Here is a 27,262-nt window from a genome sequence, read left to right on the forward strand (position 1 = left end):
GTATGTCAGGAAATATTGTCCTCAGTTTGTGTCTAAATTTAGCCTAAAATGTGTTGTTTTGTAATTATGTTGTTTATTTGTTTACATTGTTCCCCTTTAGTCTTTAAAATACCAATATTTGCCCATAACTTCTTATTTTATGTCTGTTTGATGTCATCATTTTAAAAATATTAGATCAGATGATACTCAGTACTCAAGTAGCCTTCTAATCAGATACTTTTTTACCCTTACTTGAGTAATAAACCCTATATCAGGAAAATATTGTCCTCGGTTTGTGTCCTTCCAGTGAGCTTTGCAGATGTGGGAAAATGTCATCAGGCAGTAATCGTTGTTAAATTCATAATTATTCTCGGAGAGAGACCAACTCTTATCTGCCCCTGGGAGCCCCGTAATGCATAGCGTCATTTCAACATGGCGGTGTCCGCGACACGGTTTATATGCAGGTAGCGGCGCTGCGGCTGCTTTATATAGCGACTCGTTGCGTTCTCCCTCAACCCAAATCCTCGGATCACGCATTTTAGCTAAAACGCTAACGTTAGCTTGCCTTGCGTTGACTGCAGAGATGTGGGTGATGGTCACGCAGATGTGTCATGAGATTTGAAGCGTTGCTGCCTTTCACAGACACTTTTTCTGCTCGTGCTGCAAACAGGATAGCCGTCCGTCCGTCTTCTACAAACTCCCTCGGCATTCTTCAAATATCTAAAATATGCCCGTAATTCTGACTTTGAGGGATAATAAATGTCCTCCTGAGCGCTGCCGTCTCCTCCTTTGACCATTATTTCAGCTTTAGCTTCAAGAAAGTTTTGTTGTAAACAACAAAGTGCGCATGTGCCGCCGGCAACTTCAGCCGATGATACGGTGGCTGGTAAGGGTCATCACGCCTACACCGCAGCCACGTTAAACCCACCAAGATAATAGTTTTTTAAAAAACAAGACGGTTATTATTATTGTCAACTTTTTATTTTTTTACCGGGGTTTCCCGCTACACTGGTTACCGTGACAACCCTACCTGATCGGTTTGCTTTGATCTATTTTGAAAATTCCGATCAAAACCGATAGGGGCGCTATCGGCCGATTACGATCAAATGCCGATCCATCGGTGCATCCCTAGCCGATACCTAAACGTTTTCCACCTTATCTGCATGCTAAAATGTCACTAATAACAACAGTGATGCACTAAATGTCTATGCAGATGATATTCAGAAATACGTTTTGATGGAACTCTGCGGCAGAACCAGGCTGTTCGCGGATGTGCCTGACTTTAAATCAGCTTTGCTAAAGAGGTATATTTGCCTATGTCGAAGTATAAAAAAAGTCCGATATACCGATATACGATCTAGCCCAACAGCACACCTTATAACACCTTTTCAACGGAATAATTACCCTTCTGTATTAACAGGATCTGCTCTTTTTCTATGACAGCATCAATGGATCCATGGCCACAAAGGGGAACAATGGGTAAGGATCAAGAAAGAGCGACTGTTGTCTAAAAGGCAGACAGGTGATATTTACCTGTATGTTGGCAGGAATACGGAGACCAACTCTGATCTGTGTAGATTAACCTTCTCCCTTCATACTGAACCTCTAAAAAACTCACATGCATTGATTTTAGTTTGTAATTTATCCCAACATCACGGTACATATGAGACCTGGAAAAAAATAAAACCTCAGTCCTAAATGACGCAGATTAGCATCAGGTTAGCATTTCCTGATTTTCATTTTTTACTGTTTAAATATAAAATATTTAAGAGGAATTCAACTTTCATGGAACTAGTAGAAAATCACAGACTGGTGTAGCTCCTGTGGGTTAAGTTTACAGTGAGTTCACACACATACCACCTCACCATATCCGTTCAGGTCTGCTTATCTCCATCTCCTCTGTTGTTTTCATTTCATCTTCCCTCCCCGGACTTGATTTGGTTAACGTCTTCACCAATTCCCTCACGGACAGCCATCACCTTCTTCTAACTAGGGGTGACAATGGACATGTTTGTGTGTGTGTGTGTGTGTGTGTGTGTGTGTGTGTGTGTGTGTGTGTGTGTGTGTGTGTGATAAATGACAGAGAAGAGGCCCAAATTCATTGGTATAAAAGAATACCGTATTCTTAGTTATTGAAGGACTAAATGACCTGTCTGAGTGGGTGCACACACACAAACACACACACATGCACGCACACATGCACACACACACACACACTCCCAGATGGGGTAATCCACTGGGTGGGGCAAAGGCAGACAACAAATGATTTTAATCTGAGATGGGCCATATGGCTCACTGGCAGAGGGTTGGAGCCACTTGTTCTGCTTCGTGTTTCCACTGAGGAGGAAAATGTGCTTTCTGTCTGTGTGTGTGTGTGTGTGTGTGTGTGTGTGTGTCTATTCAGGGGTTCTGGAGGGGAGGGTCCGTCGGATTGTTGAACCTCAGATTCAGGAGGAACAATGTGGTTTTGGTCCTGGTCGTGGAACACTGGACCAGCTCTATACCTTTAGGGGGATCCTGGAGGGTGCGTGGGAATTCGCCCAACCAGTCTACGTGTGTTTTGTGGATTTGGAGAAGGCGTTTGACCGCGTCCCTCGGGGGGCCCTGTGGGGGGTACTCCGGGAGTATGGGGTACCAGGCCCTCTGATACAGGCTGTTAGGTCCCGTATGACCGGTGTCAGAGCTTGGTCCTCATTGCCAGCAGTAAGTCGGGCTCGTTCCCAGTGAGAATTGGACTCCACCAAGGCTGCCCTTTGTCACCGATTCTGTTCATAACCTTTATGGACAGGATTTCTAGGTGCAGCCAAGGTGTGGAGGGCATCCGTTTTGGTGGCCTGAGGATCAGGTCTCTGCTTTTTGCAGATGATGTGGTTCTGTTGGCTTCATCAGAATGATCTTCAGCTTTCACTGGAGCAGTTCACAGCCGAGTGTGAAGCAGCTGGGATGAGAATCAGCTCCTCTAAATCTGAGACCGTGGTCTTGATTCGGAAAAGAGTCGAATGCCTTCTCCGGGTCAGGGATGAGGTCCTGCCCCAAGTGGAGGAGTTTAAGTATCTCGGGGTCTTGTTCACGAGTGAGGGAAAACTGGAGCGTGAGATCAACAGGCGTTGTACCGGTCTGTGGTGGTGAAGAGAGAGCTGAGTCAGAAGGCGAAGCTCTCAATTTACCGGTCGATCTACGTTCCTACCCTCACCTATGGTCATGAGCTTTGGGTAGTGACCAAAAGAACGAGATCGCGGATACAAGCAGCTGAAATTAGTTTTCTCCGCAGAGTGGCTGGGCTCTCCCTTAGAGATAGGGTGAGAAGCTCGGTCATCCAGGAGGGGCTCGGAGTAGACCCGCTGCTCCTCCACATCAAGAGGAGCTGCATCTGGTCAGGATGCCTCCCGGACGCCTCCCTGGTGAGGTTTTCCGGGCACGTCCAACCGGGAGGAGGCCTAAAGGTAGACCCAGGACACGTTGGAGGGACTATGTCTATCACCTGGCCAGGGAACGCCTTGGGATTCCCACGGAGGAGCTGGCCCAAGTGGCTGGGGAGAGGGAAGTCTGGGCCTCTCGACAGACTACTGCCCCAGTGACCCGACCCCGGATGAGCGGGCAAAAATGGATGAAATAAATATATATATATATATTTATTTATTTATTTACATTTGTATATCTATAGATAGATAACCATTTTCTGAGACCTTAGATAACAGAATCTTCAGAGAAATCTTATGAGTTGATCAGAAAGGCTTGGTGGGTGAGCTAAGCTCCTTTGGGAGATCACTCCCCTTGCATAACTAAGACACACTATCATCCATCCAGCAGTGACATTTGACTTCAGACCAACATCACTAGCTTAACCGTTCAGACTGATTGCTTGTCCAGACCTTACCGATACCCAGATAGCCTTTGATAATGAGCCGGGTGACTCTAAGCTGGCTGTTGTACCAAAAATTAAGTGCAGACATTTTTCATTTTAAGTACGTTTTATAAGGAAAAGTCATCAGGAAAGAATAGAGCTGCAATGACACCTCTCCACCTCCCACTACTACTGATGAACATTCTGGTGTTACTCTCCACGGTGGACTCCACCATCAGGGTTCATGGATCTGATGGTTGTAGGATAGATGTTTTTGTTAAGCTGCAGCATCTAACAGTGCTGCAGCTACCAGATTATAAATCTGGTTGCTCTAATCCAGGATTTTACCAATCCCAGTTCATTTTGTAATTGTGGTACATGCTCACCATGTACCACACCGTTTGGGAGTGAGGTCGGGTGGTGTAAATGTTCCCTCCTGTACTAGTGCACCATCCACATTGAGAGATTCAGTTTATGGCAGAAAACCTCTCTTGTTCACTCATGATACACGGAAATAGTTCTAATTTAATTCCTTATTTATCACATCAGGACTCGCCAAATAATAAATAAAACGTTTTTAGAAAATTTTAAACTATAAAATCTGAATATTTGGGAAATATCCACACTGGGAACGTGGCAATACAAAGATCCCCTCTAATAATCCAGCAGATGAGAAGGTCCATGGATAGATGAAGAGGAGCTGAGAGCCGGGGATTCAGAGATTAAAATCATCCACCACAAACACGTCTCCGTACATCACATCAGATGTACATCCAGCTGTCATCACAGATTACGCAGAAAAGTAAAAATAAATAAATAAATAAATAAATACATCCAGAGTGTTTTATCAGAGAGACAGAACATTAATGGGATTCTATAATGGGGGTGGAGGGGTCTAAACCAGTCCAGACACAATCCAGAGCTGGAAAAAGGACTTTTAAAATAATCCCTGGTGATCTGAAGTCAGTGTAATCCATGTCACCCTGAGACACACTTTCACTACATGAATGGTAAAACACCACAAGAGCCAGCAGTGAGTCTGGAGCAGTTTAGGTCAGTGGTTCCCAACCTTTATCACAAACCCTTTCCTGTGTCCTAACACCCCTACTTCTATCCACACACACACACACACACACACACACACACACACACACACACACACACACACACACACACACACACACACACACGGTAAGAGCGAACACACTCGGTTGATCATGATTGTACTGTTGGGTTTCTCATTGGGATTTTATGGATGTATTTTTACAGATATAATCTTAGTAATCTCACAACCTCAGCACTGACAGAACTGTCAGGGCCCCCCCGGGGATCACGGACCTCAGGTTGGGAACCACTAGTTTAAGGGTTTCAGTTGCATCTTTCAAATATTTTTTTCTAGACAGATACTTTTCACATCATATGTAATATTAGACTCGACCAAATATGTTTGTCATTTGCATGAATCTGAGCTTAACTCGTCAGGCAACTCAGACGTCAAACAGAACATGAGAACTTGAAGGGCAGTGGAGTTTTATGCTTCTACATTCAGATAAACTTTGTTTTAATGTGTTGAACACTAAAAAACACTTTTTAATTATTATTTCTGATTATAATCGGTAGCGTTGGGTACCGAATTCGGTACTTTTTAAGGTACCGACCGAATTCCATAGTACCGACTGAGCACCGATTCACGTCATTTGAAACGGTGCCTCGTTTCGGTACCCGTCCTTCATAACGAGAACTTGCCTAGACAGCTGCGCATGCGCAAGAGCGTTATGTCGTCGGTCGCTGCGAGCCAGTTGTAAACAGAGCAGCATGGTAGAGAGAACGCACGCTAAAGCTTGGGTCCACTTCACTAAATGTGATGGGTAACTGGGTGATGATGAAACCAGCGACAACGATCTAAGTGAGACATCCTCATCTTAATCTGCTCCGGTAGGTAAATAAAATGTTTAAGATAACGTTAGCTTGATATGTTAGCTTCCGTTCCGCTAATGGTGCGTTCGCTTTCTCCTCGGAACTCCGATTTTCCGACTAGAAGAACATGAACGCGCTCTAAAGTTTGGCTTCACTTTACTAAATGCGACGGGTGATTGGGTGAAGATGAAACCAGCGACAACGATCTAGGTGTGAGGCATCATCGTTTTAATCTGCTCCAGCAGCTAAATAAACTGTTTAAGATAACGTTAGCTTGATGAATTAGCTTCCATTGCCACCATTGTTATCAGCTAATGGTGCGTTCGCTTTCTCCTCGGAAATTCTAACTTCCCAGTAGGAAAAATCAAAGAAAAAGGACGGCAAAAGGAATGAAGATACACAGTAAATTTAGTTCACAGTAAAGATGTTTGCTTCAGTTTAATTATCAGCTTATAAAACTACAAGGACGATGTTAAAATACAAACAGTTGTATGTTATTTATCGTGATATTTATCAAATATGGTTATATATTGAGAAAAATGTATATTTAATTGTAAAAGAGAATTAAAATATGAAACACTCAAAAGTATCTAAAATTGGTACCGTTAAGTACCGGTATCGATCCCTAGGTACCGGGAATTAGTACCGAATCGATTCAAAAGTCAAAGGTACCCATCCCTAATAATCAGTCACTCTGAGTTCTTCATGCAGGCTGAATATGAAAATAGTCTCCTACACCTATCTCCTCAATTAGCTTCTAAACAATAACAGACGGTGAAATTCTAGGATGAGAACATCCTGACAGATCTGCATCACCCTGTCACAAACATTCGTGGACTCACCCATCCGGACTCACGGCGGGGAAGGCTGTTGTTGGTTTTGCGTCCAGGAAACAGCAGAGAACGTCTCGGCTAGTAGAAGCTAACCGTTAGCATTAGCAACTCCACCACACAGCAGAACTCCTCCAGGTTCGCATGTGGAGATAAAATATCCATGTTGCAAATTAAACAGAGCCAGCGGTAGAGTCGTGTTTCTGTTATTCGATCAGAGGAGAGATGTCCAAATATCAGGAAATAAGACTCCAAATCCCGCCGTCTGAAGCTCTACTCCGTGTCTCACATCTAGTTCCTGAAAATGTGTACACCAGGGCTTTGTCTCCCCAGAGAACGACTTCCAAGGCATTCGCTCCTTCTAGAGACCACTGCAAATGTACTGAGTTAACGAGTGAACCACACCTTTAAATGTGAACACCTTTCAGACTGACGTCACTCTGAAAACGGTCAGACTGACTTGTTAAAGGTTGTTAAATATCCCAACAAGGAGATTTAAAATCCTCCCAAAAGGTCCCTCTACCACTCTCAGAGTGAAGGTGCTCTGTCTTCCTTCAGCCTCTAGAAGTTAATAAGAACAACGGCTGATGCCGTTATGATGTAGGACCGGACCGGGTTTATTCAGTCCTGCTCGTGGTCAGAAGTAGTGACAGAAGAGGGAAGGATTGAATCCTGTAATGCTTTGATTCATCTCCTTCAGAAGCTCCTCTGGGCGAGTCCTTCAGGTAATTAGAAACAAAACGTGAGAAGCAAACAAGTTTGGAAAATAAGTTTCCAAACTGAACACCGTTGTCAAGGAAACTGGATGGTTTTTCTGCAGTCACGCCGCCCTTCTCCTCCAAAGCTGAGAGTAAGGTCTTCCTTAGCTCATGAGCCACAGGTTTTAATTCACCTTATCATTTATCGACATGAAGAGTTGGGAGCACCCAGATACAGAGGCGCTTTAATGGAAATCACTTGCATGGTCATGTAACAGACCACTCACTGCTCAATGCTGTGCAGGTTTGAAATAGGAAAGAAAAACCCAAACAAGCCGTTTTCTACAGCTGGTGTCAACACGGCAGGTGTAACAAGATGCAGAGCCCAAAACGCACCGAGGGGAAAGAGAAAGTAGTGATGGTGCACTAGGGTGGATCTCAGGACAGGTAAAAAGCTGCAGCGGTGTGTTTCACAGATAAGCAGCAGGCTGTTTTACTGCAGACTCTGAGCAGAGAGCTCAGCTAGGAGCTGGTGGAGAGAAGAGCTTTACTGAGGAACAGGAAACATCTTAGCATGACAGAACAATCCTGCAGAACCAAAAGCAGTAGATAAACTAACAGTCATGTAATGAGCAGCCTCTACGTCATCATCATGTTTCTGTGCACATCTAAAAAAAAGAGAAATCAAAACGCGCCAGGAGCAACGCTGAACATTTTAAACAGGGTGACTCTGTGACGTGCTGACCTCAGCTGCTCTGTAAGGAATCCACCAAGCGGATGTGATTAATCACTCTTAGCTGTGTGCATGTAGGGGAAAGGCCACAGCAGTAATCTCCCATCATAATAATAACTGTTACAGTTGGCTGGATAGCAACCACGGCGACGGATGCTGCAGAAAAAACACTGGTGCCATGTTTGAATGGCATGTAAGTGTTGTTTCCTTGTTTATGCATTTGATCAGACAGCTTCACAAGTCCTGATTCCTCAATCCAGGAACGTTCACCAGCTTAGTGAGTCTAGCTAGGCTAGAGGACTCTGTAGAGGGTTGTGGACCACCGGGGACCGCTTCATGGTCCTTTTCACCTTTTATTGTTTTTACACTGTGACTATTTGCTTAATTTGGCTCCAGCTAGAGTAGGGCTGGAATGGCTCTACGGGGACTCTGCACAGTTTTAAGTGTAAACAAACTGGCCAATGTAATAGAGTACTTGTCCAGCATCGGCTCTATCAAACCTGCAAAATGGTAAATGGCCTGTATTTGATATAGCGCCTTCTAGAGTCCTGGAACCCCCCAAGGCGCTTTACAACACAATCAGTCATTCACCCATTCACACACACATTCACACACTGGTGGTGATGAGCTACGATGTAGCCACAGCTGCCCTGGGGCGCACTGACAGAGGCGAGGCTGCCGAGCACTGGCGCCACCGGTCCCTCTGACCACCACCAGCAGGCAACGTGGGTTAAGTGTCTTGCCCAAGGACACAACGACAGCGACAGACTGAGCGGGGCTCGAACCTGCAACCTTCCGATTACGGGGCGAGCACTTAACTCCTGTGCCACCGTCGCCCCAAGGAGACAAATTATGCTAAGCTAACCTTTAGCATCTTTTGGTGCTGCTGCGTAGGTCTCTACTGCCTCTATAAATACTCCAAACATTAAAAAAAATTACATGCATCCATTTTCTGTCAGTGTTTGGATTTAGTGTGTGCCTAAAATGAGCTGTTTCCAAATCTCCCCGTCTGTGATGTCACAAACAGGGGCATTTATTTGGAGCTCCCACTCACCTGCGGATGCTGGACGAGCAACAGCTCTACTCTGGGCCCCTTCCAGAGCTTCTCAGCTTATAGCAGCCTGAGAAGGAGAAAGGTGGGCGAGGCCAGCAGCAGCTTGTTTTTCTTAAAGGTGCGGTCTGAGATGTTTTTCTAGAGTATTTATGCCATAATGCTTGAAATGCACACATAAAATAACTGTTTTCTCAAAAAGAAATCATTTTAATGGACTAAAACTTCATCAAATCTTGGTTAACATCCGGTCGTTAACAACTAAGTAAAGATCCATCCATCAAACTGCTTCTCTGAACATCTCTCCGCCCTCCGACCACACCCCTCTGTACACGGACATGTGTAAGCGGCGCAACTGATCAGTCTGCAGGTTTGACGTCCGCATCCGTAGATCTAACAGAGGGAGCTCGTCTGGTGGGTGTGGTTAGCTTCTGTTTATTGTCGTCATGGGTTGCCAGGCGACAGGACGTGTGCCGTGGCCGTTAAGACCAAACTATTTTACTCAGAGCCATCTGCGCAGAAAATCCCTCTAAAATGGTTAAATGAAGAAGACAAAACATTCAATAATATCACCATGGCAGCCGGTTCATTTGAGGTATGCAGCATTTGCAATAAAATCACTTAGTGTTCACCATCGTGACCATCTCGCAGCGTGGACCTGGACTGCACCACAGCTTGGCGTGTGAAGCTACACGGACAGAGCGGTGAGTGGTCGTGTTGGCTGGATGGGGGTGTTTTTATGGAAATCACATAAGGAGGGATGAAGTTAGGAGCCAGTGATGCTAACCGAGACAAATGAATGGCGAGTTGTGTGTACCACAGCGTGATAAGAGGAGGAGGGTGTGATGAAGAGCTTTACTGTCAGCATCAGGGATGAAACAATCTAAACCATTACTGGGATGGAGTCTAAGCTGGCAGTGATTTGATGTTTTGAGGGGCAGATCATGATCACAGGATGAGGTTTGGGTCTGCAGATGTGTGATTTCAGTCAGTTTACATAAACCAACCCCACGAGACACAAGACAAACATTTCTACTTTGATGGCTCCACTTTAGACCAAAAGATGGGAAATGTCAAAGAAAACGTAGAAAAACTCTTCTGAAGTCCTTTTTACTGGACACATCTTCTGTCCATAACAATATGGAGACAGTTGATGAAGATGAGGATGAAGTGGGGGGGGGGGGGGGGGGGATGACCGGATCTAATCACAGCTGATGACAAAGTGGTGAAGAGGTGGATGGTACAATGCGGTACCTTCCGCCTGCGTTCGGCCCGTTCCCGGGAACGCCTCCTCCTCTCTCTGGCTTTTTCCAGAGCCTTCAGGTCCGGAGGCTGGTCCATCTCAGACCTGGCCTTTTTAAGTTGAGCTGCAGCATGAGCCATGGTGCCCTCTCTCTGTCCCCGCACAAGTCTGTCTCACGGCTTGAAATCGCTTTCACAAGTCCTCTCAGCAAAGCGTTAAAGCCCCTGCCTCATCAGGTGACTTCCTGTCTCTCCAAGGACAAACTGTCTCTGGAGGACAGTGAGCAGAATAGGACGGTGACAGCGACTGTATCATCAGCCCTCTAACCTACCAGCCCTCCTCAGACAGACAGAGTGTGTCTTTTGTAAGCCTCCCTCTCTGCTGCCTGGGTGACTGCATCTGAGACAAGGTTGGGAGGAGAGGAGAGGAGGAGAGGTGGTTTAGAGCGCATCACTAAGAGGTAAAGCTAAGCAGCCAATAGACAAGCTGGGCTACAAAGAGCTCCACCCCTCCCTTTGAGGCTCATGCTCTAGAGGTAGAAGCAGAAGCTATGGAAACGTGGGAAGCCTCAGACTACATCCACAACTTTCTCACTGATCAGGCAACAGGAGGAGAGGTAGGAGGGGTGAGGGGACTGGGAGTAATTATAGAAAGAGGGGTGGGGGAGGAGTTACAGCAAACATTGCGTGGGAGGAGGAACAAGACACGGAAGCAGCAGCATGTGTCCTTTGGAAAAACAGCAAGGGAGATACCACCTCGACAGAAATGAGAGGGGGATGAGACGTAAGCTGCACTCTCTGAGTCCAGAAGCCTGACTTGGTATGGTCGGCTTGCTGGCTTAGGATATTTCACAGCTCTACAACAAACATAAACGCACAAAGAAAAACACACAGGTTCATTCTACAGGCTGCGTTTACAGTTTGTGGCTGGACGTAAAAGAAGAGTCAATTAACTCCCGTCTGCAAACTAACCCGTCTCTGTCCATGGTGCTGAAACGTCCACCAGAGTCCTTCTGTAGCAGCAATCATGATCATCATCATGAAATCAATTGTTTTTGCCTGTGTTAAGTTCTATGTGAGGAAAAGCATCCATAGATCCATTCAGGCAGGTTTACAAAAACAAACTGTAAAAAAACAAACACTTATCTATGTAAATACACAACAAACCAAACCCTCCCAGTGAGCCCATCAGATCATTGATGTGATCATCACTCTACAGTTGGCACCAAATCACATCCTTCATGGTGTAAATGTACAACGTCGTCTCTCTGTGAAGCCATCACTGCATGTTTACGGCCTCACCCCTTTTTCCTTTAAGGACCACACTGCCACCTGATGGACTCACCAGAAATTACACTTCCAAATTCTGGACAATGACACATTTTTTGCTTCAGTTATGTAAAACTTAAACATAACTGTCCCATAGCTGTGGGTACAATGTAGCTCATCACCATCATCGTGTGAATGGGTGAACGACTGGCGTGTTATTAAGCACCTTGGGGAGCTGAAGGACTCTAGTGGGCCATTCCCATCTGTACCGGGTCGGCCCGGGCCGGGTAGCCCCAGTCGGCCCCAGCCTGGCCCGGTTGATTCCACACATCCTTGCCTTAAGCCCATGTGGGCTGATTCTACCCACCAATCAGAGGCTTGCTCTAATGGAAGGTGTGAATTTGCTGTCAGCAGTGGGTGTGTTGGCCCTGGTCGGCCTGAAGCAGACCCCCTCGAGAAGAGGGCTGAGAATGAGCCTTGGTTGGCCCGGAAAAATACCAGGCCACCCAGATATGTAAACAACCTACGCTACTCGGCCCGGGCCGACCCGGTACAGATGGGAATGGCCCATAGAAGGTGCTATGGGCCTTTACCATGATGCGCTACATTTATTTAATGATTCATTAAAGGCGCGGGCTGATGGCAGACAGGACTTGAGAACAGCTGTTGCTGCTTTCTTTTATGAGTTTCAGAAGTGTTAAAAACAACAACTGAATCAGTCTGTACCCTGCTCAGTCATGCATTAATCACAAACAATTAACCAGGATTTACAGAAAATATTTAGTTTTTCCTGGGCTGCGCAGTGGCGCAGTGGTTAGAGCTGTTGCCTTGCAGCGAGAAGGTCCTGGGTTCGCTTCCCGGCCTGGGATCTTTCTGCATGGAGTTTGCATGTTCTCCCTGTGCATGCGTGGGTTCTCTCCGGGTTCTCCGGCTTCCTCCCACCGTCCAAAAACATGACTGTTAGGTTGATTGGTCTGTCTAAAATGTCCTTAGGTGTGTGTGTGTGTGTGTGTGTGTGTGTGTGTGTGTGTGTGTGTGTGTGTGTGTGTGATTGTTTGTCCTGTGTGTCTCTGCGTCGCCCTCCGATGGACTGGCTCTCTGTCCAGGGTGTACCCCGCCTGGTTGACCGCTGGAGATAGGTTTAGTTTTTCCAAAACTGACAGTACTCTTAGTACCAAAGACCTGAACAATCTCACTTTACACGTGATGAGTCTGTCTCACGTGTTAGTTCCAGCCTTTAAGCTGAATGAATGCCCCAGAGCTTCACCTGTAATACATGTCACGGACTGTTTACTAGTTATGGACATGTGCTGATAATTAAAGCTGTTTTGTGATTATTCTCTCACGTGTTTAGATAAACAAAAACTAAGGGAAATTAGTCAGAGGTGGGAGCTTTGTCTGGATCCTTCTCCTCTGCGTTACTGTAAAGACTGATGCTTGTGTTGAAGTGGCCGGGTCACTGGTGTTAATCCACAGCTCCTCAAACACAGAAGGGGGTAGGCAGCTCTTTGTATCATACTGATAATCTGCTGAGTGATTAAAGGACCTCGGGCTGCTTCTACCATCCCAACAGAGACCTGGGACATTCGTCCCTCACGACGCTGCAGCAACCGTTTCAGGGAAACAGTCGCATGAGCAAGTCACTAGAGTTTAGTAAACAAGCAGCAGGTGAGCCATTAAAATATTCTAAGGTCATTGGCGTCCATGCTCACAGTGTTTTTATTTAAGTTTCAGACGTTTAGCAGCTGAGAGTCTGTGTCTTATGAACAACTGGTGTCAGTGTGTGAGTGGGTCTGTTTGATGATACAGGAAGTTTACTGGCCTTAAAGTAGTCACACACACACACACACACACACACACACACACACACACACACACACACGCACGCACGCACACATTTCATTACTCAGCTATCGATGGGCTTCTTCAAGTGTTGCAATCAATACCACCCAGGAGCAGATAGATGCAGCTTCATCCGGCAACAGGATCTACCAACATCTTCTCTCCCACAGGAACTTACCTGATGGAGAACGTGAGAAATGCACGTCAGAGTAAGTTCCAATATCAAGTGCTGTCATGGTCCGTGGTGAGCTGCCTGCCTGTAACCCTGTTTTCCTTCTGAGCATTGTTCACAGGTGGGCGTGTCTGAGAGCTACCAGCTGCAGCTGATCCCATCATCAAGGCCGAGGGGATTTAAGGAGCAGTGTGACACGTAGCCATGCGGGATGATTATTTTGTTTTGGGTAGCCTCTAGCCTCTAGCCCTCTAGCCTCTAGCCTGTCTCGTACCTGTATCTCGTCTAGTTAACCTGCTGCCAGAAAGATCCTGAAAGTCCTTCCCTGCTCTCCTCCAGGTTCCTCTCTACATTCCATCATCTCCAGAACCAACGCGGACTCCTGCACACCAGACCACACTGCCTCCTCCCCTGGCCGCCCGCTCTCAGCCGCTCACCTGCTCTCATCAACCTCCGCTTCTATCCCCTCTGGATAAATCAGTTTTTGCCTTCTGGATCTCCTCTGCTCACCCGGACCTGACCAAAACCCTCCCTGTACATTCTTCCACTACCAAGAAACCGGAAGCTCCGTCTCAAGATAAAATCTCCTTTATTCCACTGGATATTCACTCTGTCTCCCCCCTCAGAACCTCTTCTGAATCCTGCTGCCAGTACAGAACACCTTCGGTTCCCGTCTCTCCTCTAGCTCCTCATTTAAAAAAAAAAACCTTTTACACACTTGCCTGTTTCTGTGAGTGATTCTGCATGCTGTGGGTCAAGAAATCGCCACCCGTCATGACAAGTGCATCCAACCCAAACTCGCACAAATGGGTATGCACCCTGGTATACACACACCAGATACACAGCATGACACTGGGAAAAGTCCTTAATCCTTTGTCAACAATAATAGAACCATGATTGATTTTGCTGTGCACTTTCAGACAGGTGAATGCACACACACACACACACACACACACACACACACACACACACACACACACACACACACGAAATAAAGACTTCATTTCAAACGTAATCAAATGCTCTGCAGTGGCAGGTCATGCTAATTGGGAATTCCCTAAACAAACATAAGTTCCAAACATAACCAAGAACTGAACGTTGAGTAGGGTAAGACATTATTAGCGTTAAGTGTTGGATAAAAAGTTTTTTTTTTCAAACCGAGTTCATTAACCTTACTCACATTTAACGTGGTAAATATGATTTTGTCTGAGAAACATCTGGTGTTGTTAACCGGCCCCTGCCGCAGGGGAAAATCGACCTTGTCTGCAGTCGTGTTCTCACAACAAACTCTCTGAACCTGGGAAAGTTAAGGAGGAGGTTGGGTCAACTTTCAAGGTGTGTGTGTGTGTGTGTGCTTTGTCATCTGTGAATAAAACCTTTTGATGGGCTTCCGCTTGTTGAGAGACTAAACCGACCTCCCTGGTGTGTGAGTGTTTCTTTAATCTCTCCGGTTTTGCAAAATCTGATTATTTGTGTTTATTGGTAAACGGTATTAATAACAATATTATCTCTAACCCCCCTTGTGTGTTTTGGACTTTCTTTTAGGTACGTCTGGATTAAATAAAACAAAAATACCCAACATTAAGGAAAACGTAACGTATGTAACTGAGTCTTTTTCTACTAAACCATACACACACCTCAACGCAAAGCGAAGAGTGGTGACAAGCATCCAACTCGTTCTCCCACACCTCCATGAAGAGCCCTGCTTTGGTGGTTTGGATCAGGACCAAACCCGATCGGTCCTGTCCTATCCTGAGATAGTAGGCGGTTCCCAAAAATCCTGCAGAAGGTTTTACGTTAAAATGCCGTAAAACCAGGCATGACATTTATTACAGAGAAGAGGAATGTTTTCATCGTTGTTTTTAATTGTTGCAATAATAAACACACATTTGCACACAGGAATATGTTCATAAACAAAACACAATAAAAAGAGAAGGAAGAAGAAGCTACATCTCATATGTATCTGATGCAGATAGTGAAAAATCCAACCAAGGGAGAGGACTGGTGTTTCTCCACAGCAGACTGTATATTTTCACACCTGAGTGTGTTAACACATCTTCATTCCAATGCTAAACTCCCTCTCTCACACGCACGCACACACACACACACACACACACACACACACACCACCGACAAACACCTCCAGAGGCTGAGGCATCCCTCCAGCCTTGCTGCAGAAGCTATCTGTGGGAGATCCTTGTGGGGGTTGGTGTAGCGTAGCCCAGACAAAGAAGCCACACCTTAGCATGTCTAAAACTACTGCCCAGCATCATTATCACACTCGCCTCCTGTTTCTGTCAGATTCCAAACATACGCGTCACACCAAGGGTTATCCTTCTCTGTTCTTGTCTGATGGTTTATCCCTCAGAGCCATTTAAACATGATCCCTCGTGCTGACATGCAGGGAACCCAAGCTGTGGGGGGTAGGGAACAACATGTGTGTGTGCGCGTGTGTGTATGTGTGGTAAAATCTGAATGTTTTACGTGTGTATGAGGGTGTTTTGTTAGCAGGCCCGTAGGGGTTATTTAATTAGTCACCGTGTAAAAAGACAGAGCTGCTGCTGATATTAGGCTGATAGCAATAACAACAGAGCCTTTTAGCTCTTTACATGTTTAAGTCTCTCTTTCTGCCAGCTGAAGACCCTCGAGAGACAAATGCACATCAAGCTGAGCATCATGTTGCTGATGCCGCCACAGGAACAGTCTAAATGTGTTTGTTATTAGTGATGATTCCCTCTGGTACACTTAGTGTTATCAGCTCTGATGATGATGATGATGGCGGTCATACTCTAGCCGCTAACCTTCAGACTGTGTCCAAATGTTTATGCAGGTCAGACTACAACGGTTGTTTTAATTTAGCCCACTAGGTCATATTCACACATTCAGCCTTGATGGCAAGGAGGCATGAACTGCCCGGAATTTCCGGCAGAAACACCACAAACACCGTGGGTGCTCTCCATCACTCATTGCCTAGCAACAAGGGTGTGGGGCGTTGCCAGCGGCAACCATTAAGGAGAAAAAGAATTAGAAAGGCTGCCTGTCATAAAACCAGGTCCCAAGGGTTTCACTACAACCTGCTCTCAGATAATGAGCAACAAAGGCAGGATTATATGACGTTACTATATGGTGCAAAAAGTCTAAACTAGTATTTAGCTTTTTACTCATTGTACCGAAACATGACTTTGAATGGTCTTTGTAGTTATTTAGGATCAGTACTCTGTATCAGGATACATTTAACTGTAAGTACTTGATTTTTTTGTCATGATCCTGCCAGGACCTGACCTCCATGCTACCACCTCATCAGCCTTCATGCATCACACCTGGACCCCTCATCAAGCTCATGCCACACACCTGCCTCACCAGCTATATATTCCTCAGTCAACCACCAGCACTCTGCTAGTAGATCGTCGTTGTTGTCGTCGTCTTCCTCTGCTTATCCGGGTCCGGGTCACGGGGGCAGCATCCCAACTAGGGAGCTCCAGACCGTCCTCTCCCCGGCCACCTCCACCAGCTCCTCCGGCAGGACACCAAGGCGTTCCCGGACCAGATTGGAGATGTAACCTCTCCAACGTGTCCTGGGTCGACCCGGGGGCCTCCTGCCGGCAGGACATGCCCCAAACACCTCCCCAGGGAGGCGTCCAGGAGGCGTCCTGACCAGATACCCAAACCACCTCAACTGGCTCCTTTCGATCCGGAGGAGCAGCGGTTCTTCTCCGAGTCCCTCCCGAATGTCCGAGCTCCTCACCCTATCTCTAAGGCTGAGCCCGGCCACCCTACGGAGGAAACTCATTTCGGCCGCTTGTATCCGTGATCTCGTTCTTTCGGTCATTACCCAAAGCTCATGACCATAGGTGAGGATTGGGACGTAGATCGACCGGTAAATCGAGAGCCTGGCTTTCTGGCTCAGCTCCCTCTTCACCACGACAGATCAGCTCAGCATCCGCATCACTGCAGACGCCGAACCAATCCTCCTGTCGATCTCCCGATCCCTCCTACTCTCACTCGTGAACAAGACCCCGAGATGCTTAAACTCCTCCACTTGAGGTAGGACCTCTCTCCCGACCCGGAGTTGGCAAGCCACCCTTTTCCGGTCGAGAACCATGGTCTCAGATTTGGAGGTGCTGATCCTCATCCCAGCCACTTCACACTCGGCCGCGAACCTACCAAGCAAGGGCTGAAGGTCAGAGCTGGATGAAGCTAGGAGGACCACATCATCTGCTAGTAGATCTTCCAGCCTTTTTCATCGTGCCTGCTCACAGCCTCCTGACCTGTTCACCAACTCCGTCTCCAGACTCGCCCTCTACGGGTAACGCCACATCTTAGCTTTTTGCTAATAAAGACTTTTAAAGTGCTTTACTGTGTCTTGGTGTCCTCACGGGTCCTCAAGTTCTGGTCGTTGCATTTTCATCATTACTTTTATTGCATCAAGTGGACAAATCCAACAGAAACTTCTAGTTTTTCTGTAGAAAATATATCATAAACTAGATACTGGCTGTGCTCAAACAAGCCGTGAGCTCTTCAGTCTTTGGAGGTGCAAAGGCCAAAACTTATGCTGACCAGGAAATAGTTTAAAGGCTAAAATAGAACGCAGCAGCTCAGGTGGTAGTGCGGGTTGTCCAGTAATCAGAAGGTTGTAGGTTAGATCCCGGCTCCCACCAGAGAATGCAGCTGTTGTGTCCTTGGGTATGACACTTGCCTGCTGGTGGTGGTCCAGGGGTGCCTGTTTATTGCAGGCCTTGCCTCTGCCAGCGCGTCCTAGGGTAGCTGTAGCTACATTGCTTATAACTACCAACTTTATCATCAGCTGTTACAGATCCAAATCCAACGACACAGAAAAGTTCGAAGAGTCACAAACTTTGAACTGTCAGCATTTTATATTTCCAAAGAGCTCCGTTACATCACAGCATACCTGCTACACACACACACACACACACACACACACAGCTCAGAGGAATTTCACCCTCTGTGTTGGGATGAGATGTTAACATGCTAGTTGGAGCTTACCTGGCTGGTTCCTCCAACCACCATGGCTGTGCTCATGGGTGCTCCCAGACTCCCCAACGCCCCCGCAAACAAATCCAGAGTTAGTCCGCGTCTCTGATCCAGAATGGGAGTGTCACTATCACTTACATGCCTGCTTTCGCGTCTGAGTGTGTGTGTGTGTGTATGTGTGCCTGTGTGTGTGTGAAACAGACGAGGAAACAAGGAGAGGCAGACCAGTCTTGTTAACTGTGTGTGGATTAGTGTGTAATTTACTGGAGGCATTAACACAGAGAAGCTGAACCACACACACACATTCTTAAAGGGGATTATGTGGACAAAAATAGAGAAGTCTTTTCTACTGACCTAGAATGTTGTGTTAGAGAAACAATGAAGGGTGGAGCCTCAGAAACAGGTAATAAAAAAACACAACCTGCATGATCTCCAGGTCAGCGCTCTGTATTAACTTTATATCAAAGCAAGAATACCATATATACACACACATATAGAATTATATACATTAGGGCTGTCGCGGTTGAGGAATTCCCCCTGCGGTGATTCAGGGTGGCTTAATATTGCGGTGTGCGATATTATTGCAGCACTTTTTTTATTGCAGTACTATCTAAACATAATGTTTACACATTTAAAAAAGGTGAAAAATTGCCGTGCCTTCTTTTATAACACTTTACTGAATGCAGATCAAAGGGCAGTAACAACACAGATCGTAGTAACGTTTGTTTCTCCGACAGTCGGAGTCCGACTGAACTTAAAAACAACAAAATTCAGGAGGTTAAACTTTTAAATGCAAATTTGGCTGCAGCATCTAACAAATAAGAAACAAGTCCCCATTTTGTTTAGTTGTTTAAAATCAAGCATAAAAAATTACATGTACCGGGCGCGCGCGCGCCGGGGGGCGGGCGCACTATCATTTCACTTTCACACACATGAATGACGGTGATTTATAGCTCGGTCACGTCCTTGTTGCCTACAAGGAAAACCAGCATGTTAACCATATACGGTTTGAGAGAGGATCTGAGAGGGGGGGCAACATTTCCAGCAACACTGAAAACCCTCTCGGATGGTGCGCTCGTTGCACTAACTCACACGTACTTGCGTGCGACTGGCGAGCAAAGGGAATCTCTCCCGGTTGTTGCTCCACCATGTCAGGGGGGTTCTTTAGGGTGGATGCATTCCTCCTGCAGGTAGCGAGTGAGCTCCAGCTCGGCTCAAACTCTCTTCAGGACGGTTGCAGAAGCAGTGCTTGTCCGGGACTTCAGCAGGTCTCCAAGCGTTTATTTATTTATTTATTTATTTGCCGCTGGTGGCAGCTCAGTCTCGGCCAAGGACTCTGGCTGCGCAGCAGCTGACGTACTGAAAACCAAAGTGCTCCCAAAGGAGCGAAGTAACGTTTCGTTTTGATACCAGTGCAGCCATCCTTCTCAACATGCATCATTGAGTTAAATCAAGTTCAGTAATCGCGGTGGCCCATGGCTTATCGAGGGACCGATGGAGAGGAGGCAGGGACCAGTAGAGTCCGGGGGCCTGCGCCTGGGGCAGAGGAGGCGACGACGGGCTCCTGGGGGCCTGCGCCTGGGGCAGAGGAGGCGACGACGGGCTCCTGGGGGCCTGCGCCTAGGGCAGAGGAGGCGGCGACGACGGGCTCTTGGGGGCCTGTGTCTGTGGCAGAGGAGGCGGCGACAATGGGCTCTTGGGGGCCTGCGTCTGTGGCAGAGGAGGAGGCGACGACGGGCTCTTGGGGGCCTGCGTCTGTGGCAGAGGAGGAGGCGACGACGGGCTCTTGGGGGCCTGCGTCACGAGGGAGCATCAACCTCTGGACACGAGGGAGCGTCAACCTCTGGACACGAAGGAACGTCGACCTCTGGATACGAAGGAGCGTCGACCTTTGGACTGGAAAGAGCGTCAACCTCTGGACTGGAAAGAGCGTCAACCTCTGGACTGAAAAGAGCGTCGACCTCTGGAATGGAGAGAGCGTCAACCTCTGGACTGAAAAGAGCGTCGACCTCTGGAATGGAGAGAGCGTCGACATCTGGACTGGAGAGGGCGTCGACCTCTGGATACGAAGGAGCGTCGACCTTTGGACTGGAAAGAGCGTCAACCTCTGGACTGGAAAGAGCGTCGACCTCTGGACTGGAAAGAGCGTCGACCTCTGGAATGGAGAGAGCGTCGACATCTGGACTGGAGAGGGCGTCGACCTCTGGACTGGAGAGAGCGTCGACCTCTGGACTGGGGAGAGCATCGACCACTGGACTGGAGAGAGTGTCGACCTCAGGACTGGAAAGGGCGTCGACCACAGGACTGGAAGGGGCGTCGACTTCAGGACTGGGGGCGTCGACCTCCATCGACTTCTGGTCCGGAGGTGTCGACTTCTGGTCCGGGGGCGTCGATTTCTGGTCCATCGACTTCTGGACCGTCGACTTCTGGACCGCTGTCCTCTGGGCCGTCGGCTTCTGGGCCGGAACCGCCGACTTCTGGGCCGGAACCGCCGACTTCTGGACCGGAACCATTGACTTCTGGACCGGAAACGTCGAGTTCTGGACCGGAACCTGCTCTCCCAGTTTCCGGCACCACCAGCCGTGGTCCCGGAGGTTGCACCGCATCCAGTTCCAGCGGTGGTCCCGGAGGTCGCACTGCATCCGGTCCAGCCTGTCCAAGCGGTCCCGTCTGTAGAAACTCCTCCTCCACTCCAGAAGCCGGCGGTCCAGAAGCCGACGCCCCCGGACCAGAAGTTGACGCCCCCGGACCAGAAGTCGACGGTCCAGAAGCCGACGCTCCTGGACCAGAAGTCGATGCCCCCGGACCAGAAGTCGACCGGCCACAAATCAACTCCCCCGGACCAGAAGTCGACTCCTCCGGAGCAGAAGTCAATGGAGGTCGACGCCCCCAGTCCTGAAGTCAACGCCTCTTCCATTCCTGTGGTCGGCGCCCTTTCCAGTCCTGAGGTCGACGCTCTCTCCAGTCCAAAAGTCGACGCTCTTTCCAGTCCTGAGGTCGACGCTCTCTCCAGTCCAGAAGTCGACGCTCTTTCCAGTCCAGAGGTCGACGCTCTTTCCAGTCCAGAGGTCGAAGCTCTTTCCAGTCCAGAGGTCGACGCTCTTTTCAGTCCAGAGGTCGACGCTCCTTCGTATCCAGAGGTCGACGCTCCTTCGTATCCAGAGGTTGACGTTCCCTCGTGTCCAGAGGTTGACGCTCCTTCGTGTCCAGAGGTTGACGCTCCTTCGTGTCCAGAGGTCGACGCTCCCTCGTGTCCAGAGGTCGACGTCCCCTCCAGTCCAGAGGTCGACGTTCCCTCCAGTCCAGAGGTCGACGTTCCCTCCAGTCCAGAGGTCGGCGTCCCCTCCAGTCCGAGGTCGACGTCCCCTCTGGTCCAGGGGTCGACGCCGTCTCCAGTCCTGTGTTCGACGCCGTCTCCAGTCCAATGGTCGACGCCATCTCCAGTCCCATGGTCGACGCCATCTCCAGTCCCGTGGTCGACGCCATCTCCAGTCCAGTGGTCGACGCCGCCGTCTCCAGTCCAGTGGTCGACGCCACCGTATCCAGCCCAGTGGTCGACGCTGCCGTCTCCAGCCCAGTGGTCGATGCCGCCGTCTCCAGCCCAGTGGTCGACGATGCCGCCTCTGGCCCAGTGGTCGACGACGACGCCTCCGGCCCAGAGGCCGCCGACGACGCCTCCGGCCCAGAGGCCGACGACGATGCCTCTGGCCCAAGGGCTGACGCCGCCGCCTCCAGCCCAGGGGCCACCGCCGCCGCCTCCAGCCCAGAGGTCGTCGCAGCCGCCTCCAGCCCTGAGGTCATCGCCGCCGCCTCCAGTCCAGAAGTCAAAGACGTGTCCTCCGGCATCTCTGCCTATGGTCATCGCCAGTCCTGCCCTCTTCAGACGCAGGCCCCCAAGAGCCCATCATCGCCTCCTCCTCTGCCACAGACGCATCCTCTGACAGACATCAGGATCTACTGCATCCTCAGTGATTTAACAGCTCAAATCCAGAGATCCATAGAAATGTACTTCAGGATATTGTGACAGAAATGATTCTATGAGCCGCTAACCCAGATCTCCATACAGGTGGTTTAATGGAACACATACAGAGTTTCTCCACATTCACACAAATATGCATTCAAATAATAAAGGAGGGTTTTCATATTGTAAACTTGTGACTGGGCTTATGTATTTTTCATCCCAGCTGTGAAACTAATTCTCCTCCATATCTCAGGAACAGATTAGTGCCTGAATGACCTGTTCATCAAAACCTGCTCTGGAGGATTTATAGACTTTATCAGGCATGTTGCAAAATGGACTGGAGGACCTTGGTGTGTTTTTAGACGGTTCTTTTAATCTTCACAGACAGGTGAGTGCAGTGGTCCAATCAGGTTTTTATCATTTAAGGCAGATAGCAAAGGTGAAGCCATACCTTCCTGCTAATGTCCTCGAACATGTCATCCACCTGTTCGTGTCCTGCCGATTGGACTACTGCAACTCCCTGTATTCTGGCCTGGACCAGTCCTCCCTACACCGACTTCAGCTGGTTCAAAATGCAGCGGCCCGCTTGCTGACTGGAACCAGCAAGCGGGATCACATAACCCCTGTTCTGGCCTCTCTCCATTGGCTTCCTGTCTCTTACAGGATCCATTTTAAAATTTTACTTTTGGTTTTTAAATCCCTTCATGGCCTGGCCCCAGTTTACGTCTCTGAGCTGCTGTCCGCTTACGTCCCTGCCAGAACCATGAGGTCCAGCTCTCACGCTCTTTTAACAGTTCCAAAAACCCGCCACAAGACTCGCGGCGACAGAGCGTTCTCTGTGGTTGGGCCCAAACTGTGGAACAAGCTACCTCTCAACATCAGGACCACACAGAGTCTAGAGCATTTTAAATCACTTCTTAAGACGCATTTTTTAAATTTGGCTTTTAATGCAGGTTGACTTGAGCATCTTAATAGCTTTTAACAGTTTTTATCATAGATTGTGACTGTTGTGTGCTCATCTTATTTTAGGTTTTTATTGTTGATTTGTTGTATCTTGATTTGTTTTCCTTATACAGCGCTTTGGGTGCAGCTTTGCTGCTGTAGATGCGCTCTATAAATAAAATTTGACCTTGACCTTGAGGTGATTATTCGAGGACATTTCCTAATGTAACGGTGATATTCATACATTTACTAACGGGAACTAAATTATAGTAAATGTTTCTCTGTGATTTAATAACTAAATGTCAGGATTGCATCTGTTGAATTACAAAAACAAATTAGAAATGAAAAAGCCAAAAACACAGTTGTTCTCATGTGCCCACTAAAGTGAAGCAGTTGAAAGAAGTGGTTTTATTTAAATCTAAATCAGACTTTTTCCAACTATAATTTTAGAAAAAGAGAAATAAATACTGGCCAATGCATCTGATAGTAAAACGAGCTTAAATATGGCTAATAATTACTGTCATGGCTGTTTTAAACAAAACCTTCCTGCAAACGTCGCATGGACGTGTAGATCATGTCTATGTTGAGTCTGTCGGCCCAGACCACGTTCTGTAGGACATCCAGACAGGGCTGGACTGGGACAAAAATTCAGCCCGGGCATTTTGATTGGAGACCGGCCCATCACCTGGTTTTTTTGGAAAAGACATTAAGCCTTACGCTGTTTCTGACACACACCAACGTACACTTTCTTATTGGTAATATTTATGTATCAATCTAATAAACGTAAACCTACACCATCCTTCCTATCCTGGTATTCTAAAAAAGTAGGGTTGGGGGTAAATGATTATTTTTAAAATGATTATTCTGACGATTATTTTATCGAATAGTCAACTATTCTAATGACTATTTAGATGATTAATCTAGCGATTATTTTTCTATTGCACAATTAATAAAAACCAAAAAATCTTAAATAAATTCCTCCAAAAAATTGATAAGTTGTTACTGTAAGAGAATAAACACTACAGGCCTTCCATTTTGTATAACACTGCTTTTATTGTGCTGCGGTTGGTTATGTTCTGGTGACGTGTAGAACTTGGGAGTGCAGGCTGCTGTCTGAGAGGTGGTTGGAGACGGAGTGTCTCCATGCTGCTTTGTTTTGGTCACTTATGTGCATGAGGCAAGTGGTGTTACGACTCTTCCTGGGGAGTCAAGTGTAAAGGATTAAATTTACCTAAATATTGCCTTATTTATTATCTCTTGATGTTATTAGTCCCTATTTCTGTGGTTAATTGACAATAGTTCCCTGAAATGTTTCTCCTATTTTAACTGTAAATCCTTCTAGCTGTTATATTTATAACAAGAAACAGATATTCGGACGGAATATTTTCATGTTTATTCGAATATGATTGAGGAACACACCCAGCATCATAATAAATGAAGTAATATTTATGCCAATTTAAGCCTTTATGGGTGACCAGTACACTGTGATCAATTTTTGGCAAGGGAAATGATCATTTGTTGCCATTTTTGAGGTGTTTATGAATGTGAAAGACACCCGGCATCCTGTGATGGCACTAATAACATCAAGAGATAATAAATAAGGTAATATTTAGGTAAATTTAACCCTTTACAGGTGACCAGGACTCTGTGATCAATTTTTGGCAAGGGAAATGATCATTTGTTGCCATTTTTGAGGTGTTTATGAATGTGGAAGACACCCAGCATCCTGTGATGGCACTAATAACATCAAGAGATAATAAAGTAATATTTAGGTAAATTTAACCCTTTACACGTGACCAGGACACTGTAATGAATTTTTGGCAAGGGAAATGATCATTTGTTGCCATTTTTGAGGTGTTTATGAAGAGACCCAGCATCCTGTGATGGCACTAATAACATCAAGAGATAATAAATAAGGTAATATTTAGGTAAATTTAACCCTTTACAAGTGACCAGGACACTGTAATCAATTTTTGGCAAGGGAAATTATCTTTTTTTTTTTTTTTTTTTTTTTGCCATTTTTGGGGTGTTTATGATGATACAGTAGGCAGTATGAGTACAGTAACATCAACAGATAATACATAAAACCCTTATTTGGTCAATTTTAGCCTCCATGAAAATCTGAGCGATTCAATCACTTTTTGGCAAGTAAAATGCCATTTTAGTTGTCTACAATTAAATCATCAATAAAGAATTTAAAGATATTTTGAGGCATTTCTTATAGGTAAACAGGAGGGTGTAGTCTATTTGGCAAGTGACCAATCTTAATTGTATGTGCTGAAGAGCTTTTATCTTGTTACTTTTAAATAGAGCAACGTAATGTATAGATAGCAACCTACACAGTGTCATTGTAAAGCCAAAGCTTGATCATTTTAAATACTTTTTTTCAAGTAAAAATGTGCCCCAAACTAGTTAACTGTGGCTCCATGTCAAGTGGACTAAAGAAAGGAAGGGGAAAAAATTAAATCGCTGGAGAATTGTTTATTTACATTTATACAACGTTTACATTCAATACAGGGTGCCATTTTACATTATTTATGTTTTTAGTATCAAGGCTGTAACATAAAGAAAGCCAGTTCTTACCACAAACCATCTTTCAATCGCAAATATTGCAAAAAGGATTAATATATCCTCATTGTGAACGTTTAAGACAAATAGCAACACTTAAAACAACTTCCGAACTGGAAAAACTAACGTGGCAAGGTGGATAAACGACGGCCCGGGTTGTATTCGATCCCCAGACCTCTGGGGTGAGAGTCATACGCTCTAACCAGTCAGCCAAATGGACATCCCCTTGACCAACTATCCAGGGCGCAAGATCAATCGGGACATTGTGACAGGACGCTCACACTGCCACATCTTCCTCCCTCTTTCCACAAGCACGTCCTCGTGCTCCCGCACAGGGTGCCACAAACACTGCCACACTAATATCCGCGATAAACATCTGTTTAAGTACCGGAAGAGGTTATCTTTGCTTTCTGAATGTCCATATTGCTAGATATGCTGAGTTTTAGGGCGAAATCCTGGGGAATTTTGTCTAGAAATGCAATTTCCTAACCGTGCGTGATCCCGCGGTGGCTAATCATTTTTTGGCAGCGAAACGATTAATGGCACAACACCGGCTCGGGTTTCTCCTCCTCCTCCCTCTTTTCTTCTCTAACCTGTCTCTGGGCTGAGGCTCCATCACTTCCTAAATTGATTTTACTTGAACCTTCACTACCAAACAACTGTGAGATTTTAACACATGTGCCAGCATCAGCCTGAAGGGCCAGTTTCTTTTTTAGTCGAATTTTCTCCGCTCCTGCTTTCCGTTTTTTGTTCTCCATTTTGTAAAGCTCGTCTGTCTGTTTACTGAGATTCACAAACAACTGGCGGGTGCATCAGACCTCTGGCTATTGGTCCAGCCCAGAGTGTATTATTACCAATTGGCCAATCCACCAACTTTTACGAGGCGTCGCGTGGGGCGGCGCGGGCAAGTTGTCCGCAACAACTAGAGGCCAGGAAAAAAAAAAAAAAAAAAAAAAACAGACACCGGCCCATAAAAGATGAAAGGGTCGGCCCAGCGGGCAGTTGCCCGCTATGCCCTATGGTCAGTCCAGCAGTGCATCCAGACTATGTCTTTGCACAATTTCTGGTTGCATGAAAAGTTCTACAACCTCTGTAGCAATTGGTTCATCTGTTTAGTAAATAATTAGGTTACGATTTTACATCTGGTTCCTTTTGTCAGCTCATTTATCATTTCCCATTCTTAGTATAGGTTCGTGTGTGTGTGTGTGTGTGTGTGTGTGTG

General features: G+C 46.7%; 1 protein-coding gene across 38 annotated transcripts in view; it reads right to left on the minus strand.

The window, feature by feature from the left end:
- Positions 1 to 27,262, minus strand: part of ank2b (ankyrin 2b, neuronal) — a 202,816-nt gene that overhangs the window by 123,460 nt on the left and 52,094 nt on the right. For 17 of the 38 annotated variants that reach the window (XM_070549731.1, XM_070549706.1, XM_070549711.1 and 14 more), the window contains exon 1: positions 18,582 to 18,869. The exons of 2 other annotated variants lie outside the window; for them this stretch is intronic. In XM_070549731.1, the coding sequence (XP_070405832.1) occupies positions 18,582 to 18,842 (261 nt within the window). In that variant the 5' untranslated portion in view covers positions 18,843 to 18,869. Of the gene's footprint in view, positions 1 to 10,306; positions 10,656 to 18,581; positions 18,871 to 27,262 lie in introns of those variants that run through there. 19 more of the 38 variants (XM_070549730.1, XM_070549697.1, XM_070549693.1 and 16 more) reach the window with 8 other exon arrangements.

Source organism: Nothobranchius furzeri, chromosome 3 (assembly GCF_043380555.1).
Source record: "Nothobranchius furzeri strain GRZ-AD chromosome 3, NfurGRZ-RIMD1, whole genome shotgun sequence".
Classification (NCBI taxonomy): Eukaryota; Metazoa; Chordata; class Actinopteri; order Cyprinodontiformes; family Nothobranchiidae; genus Nothobranchius; species Nothobranchius furzeri.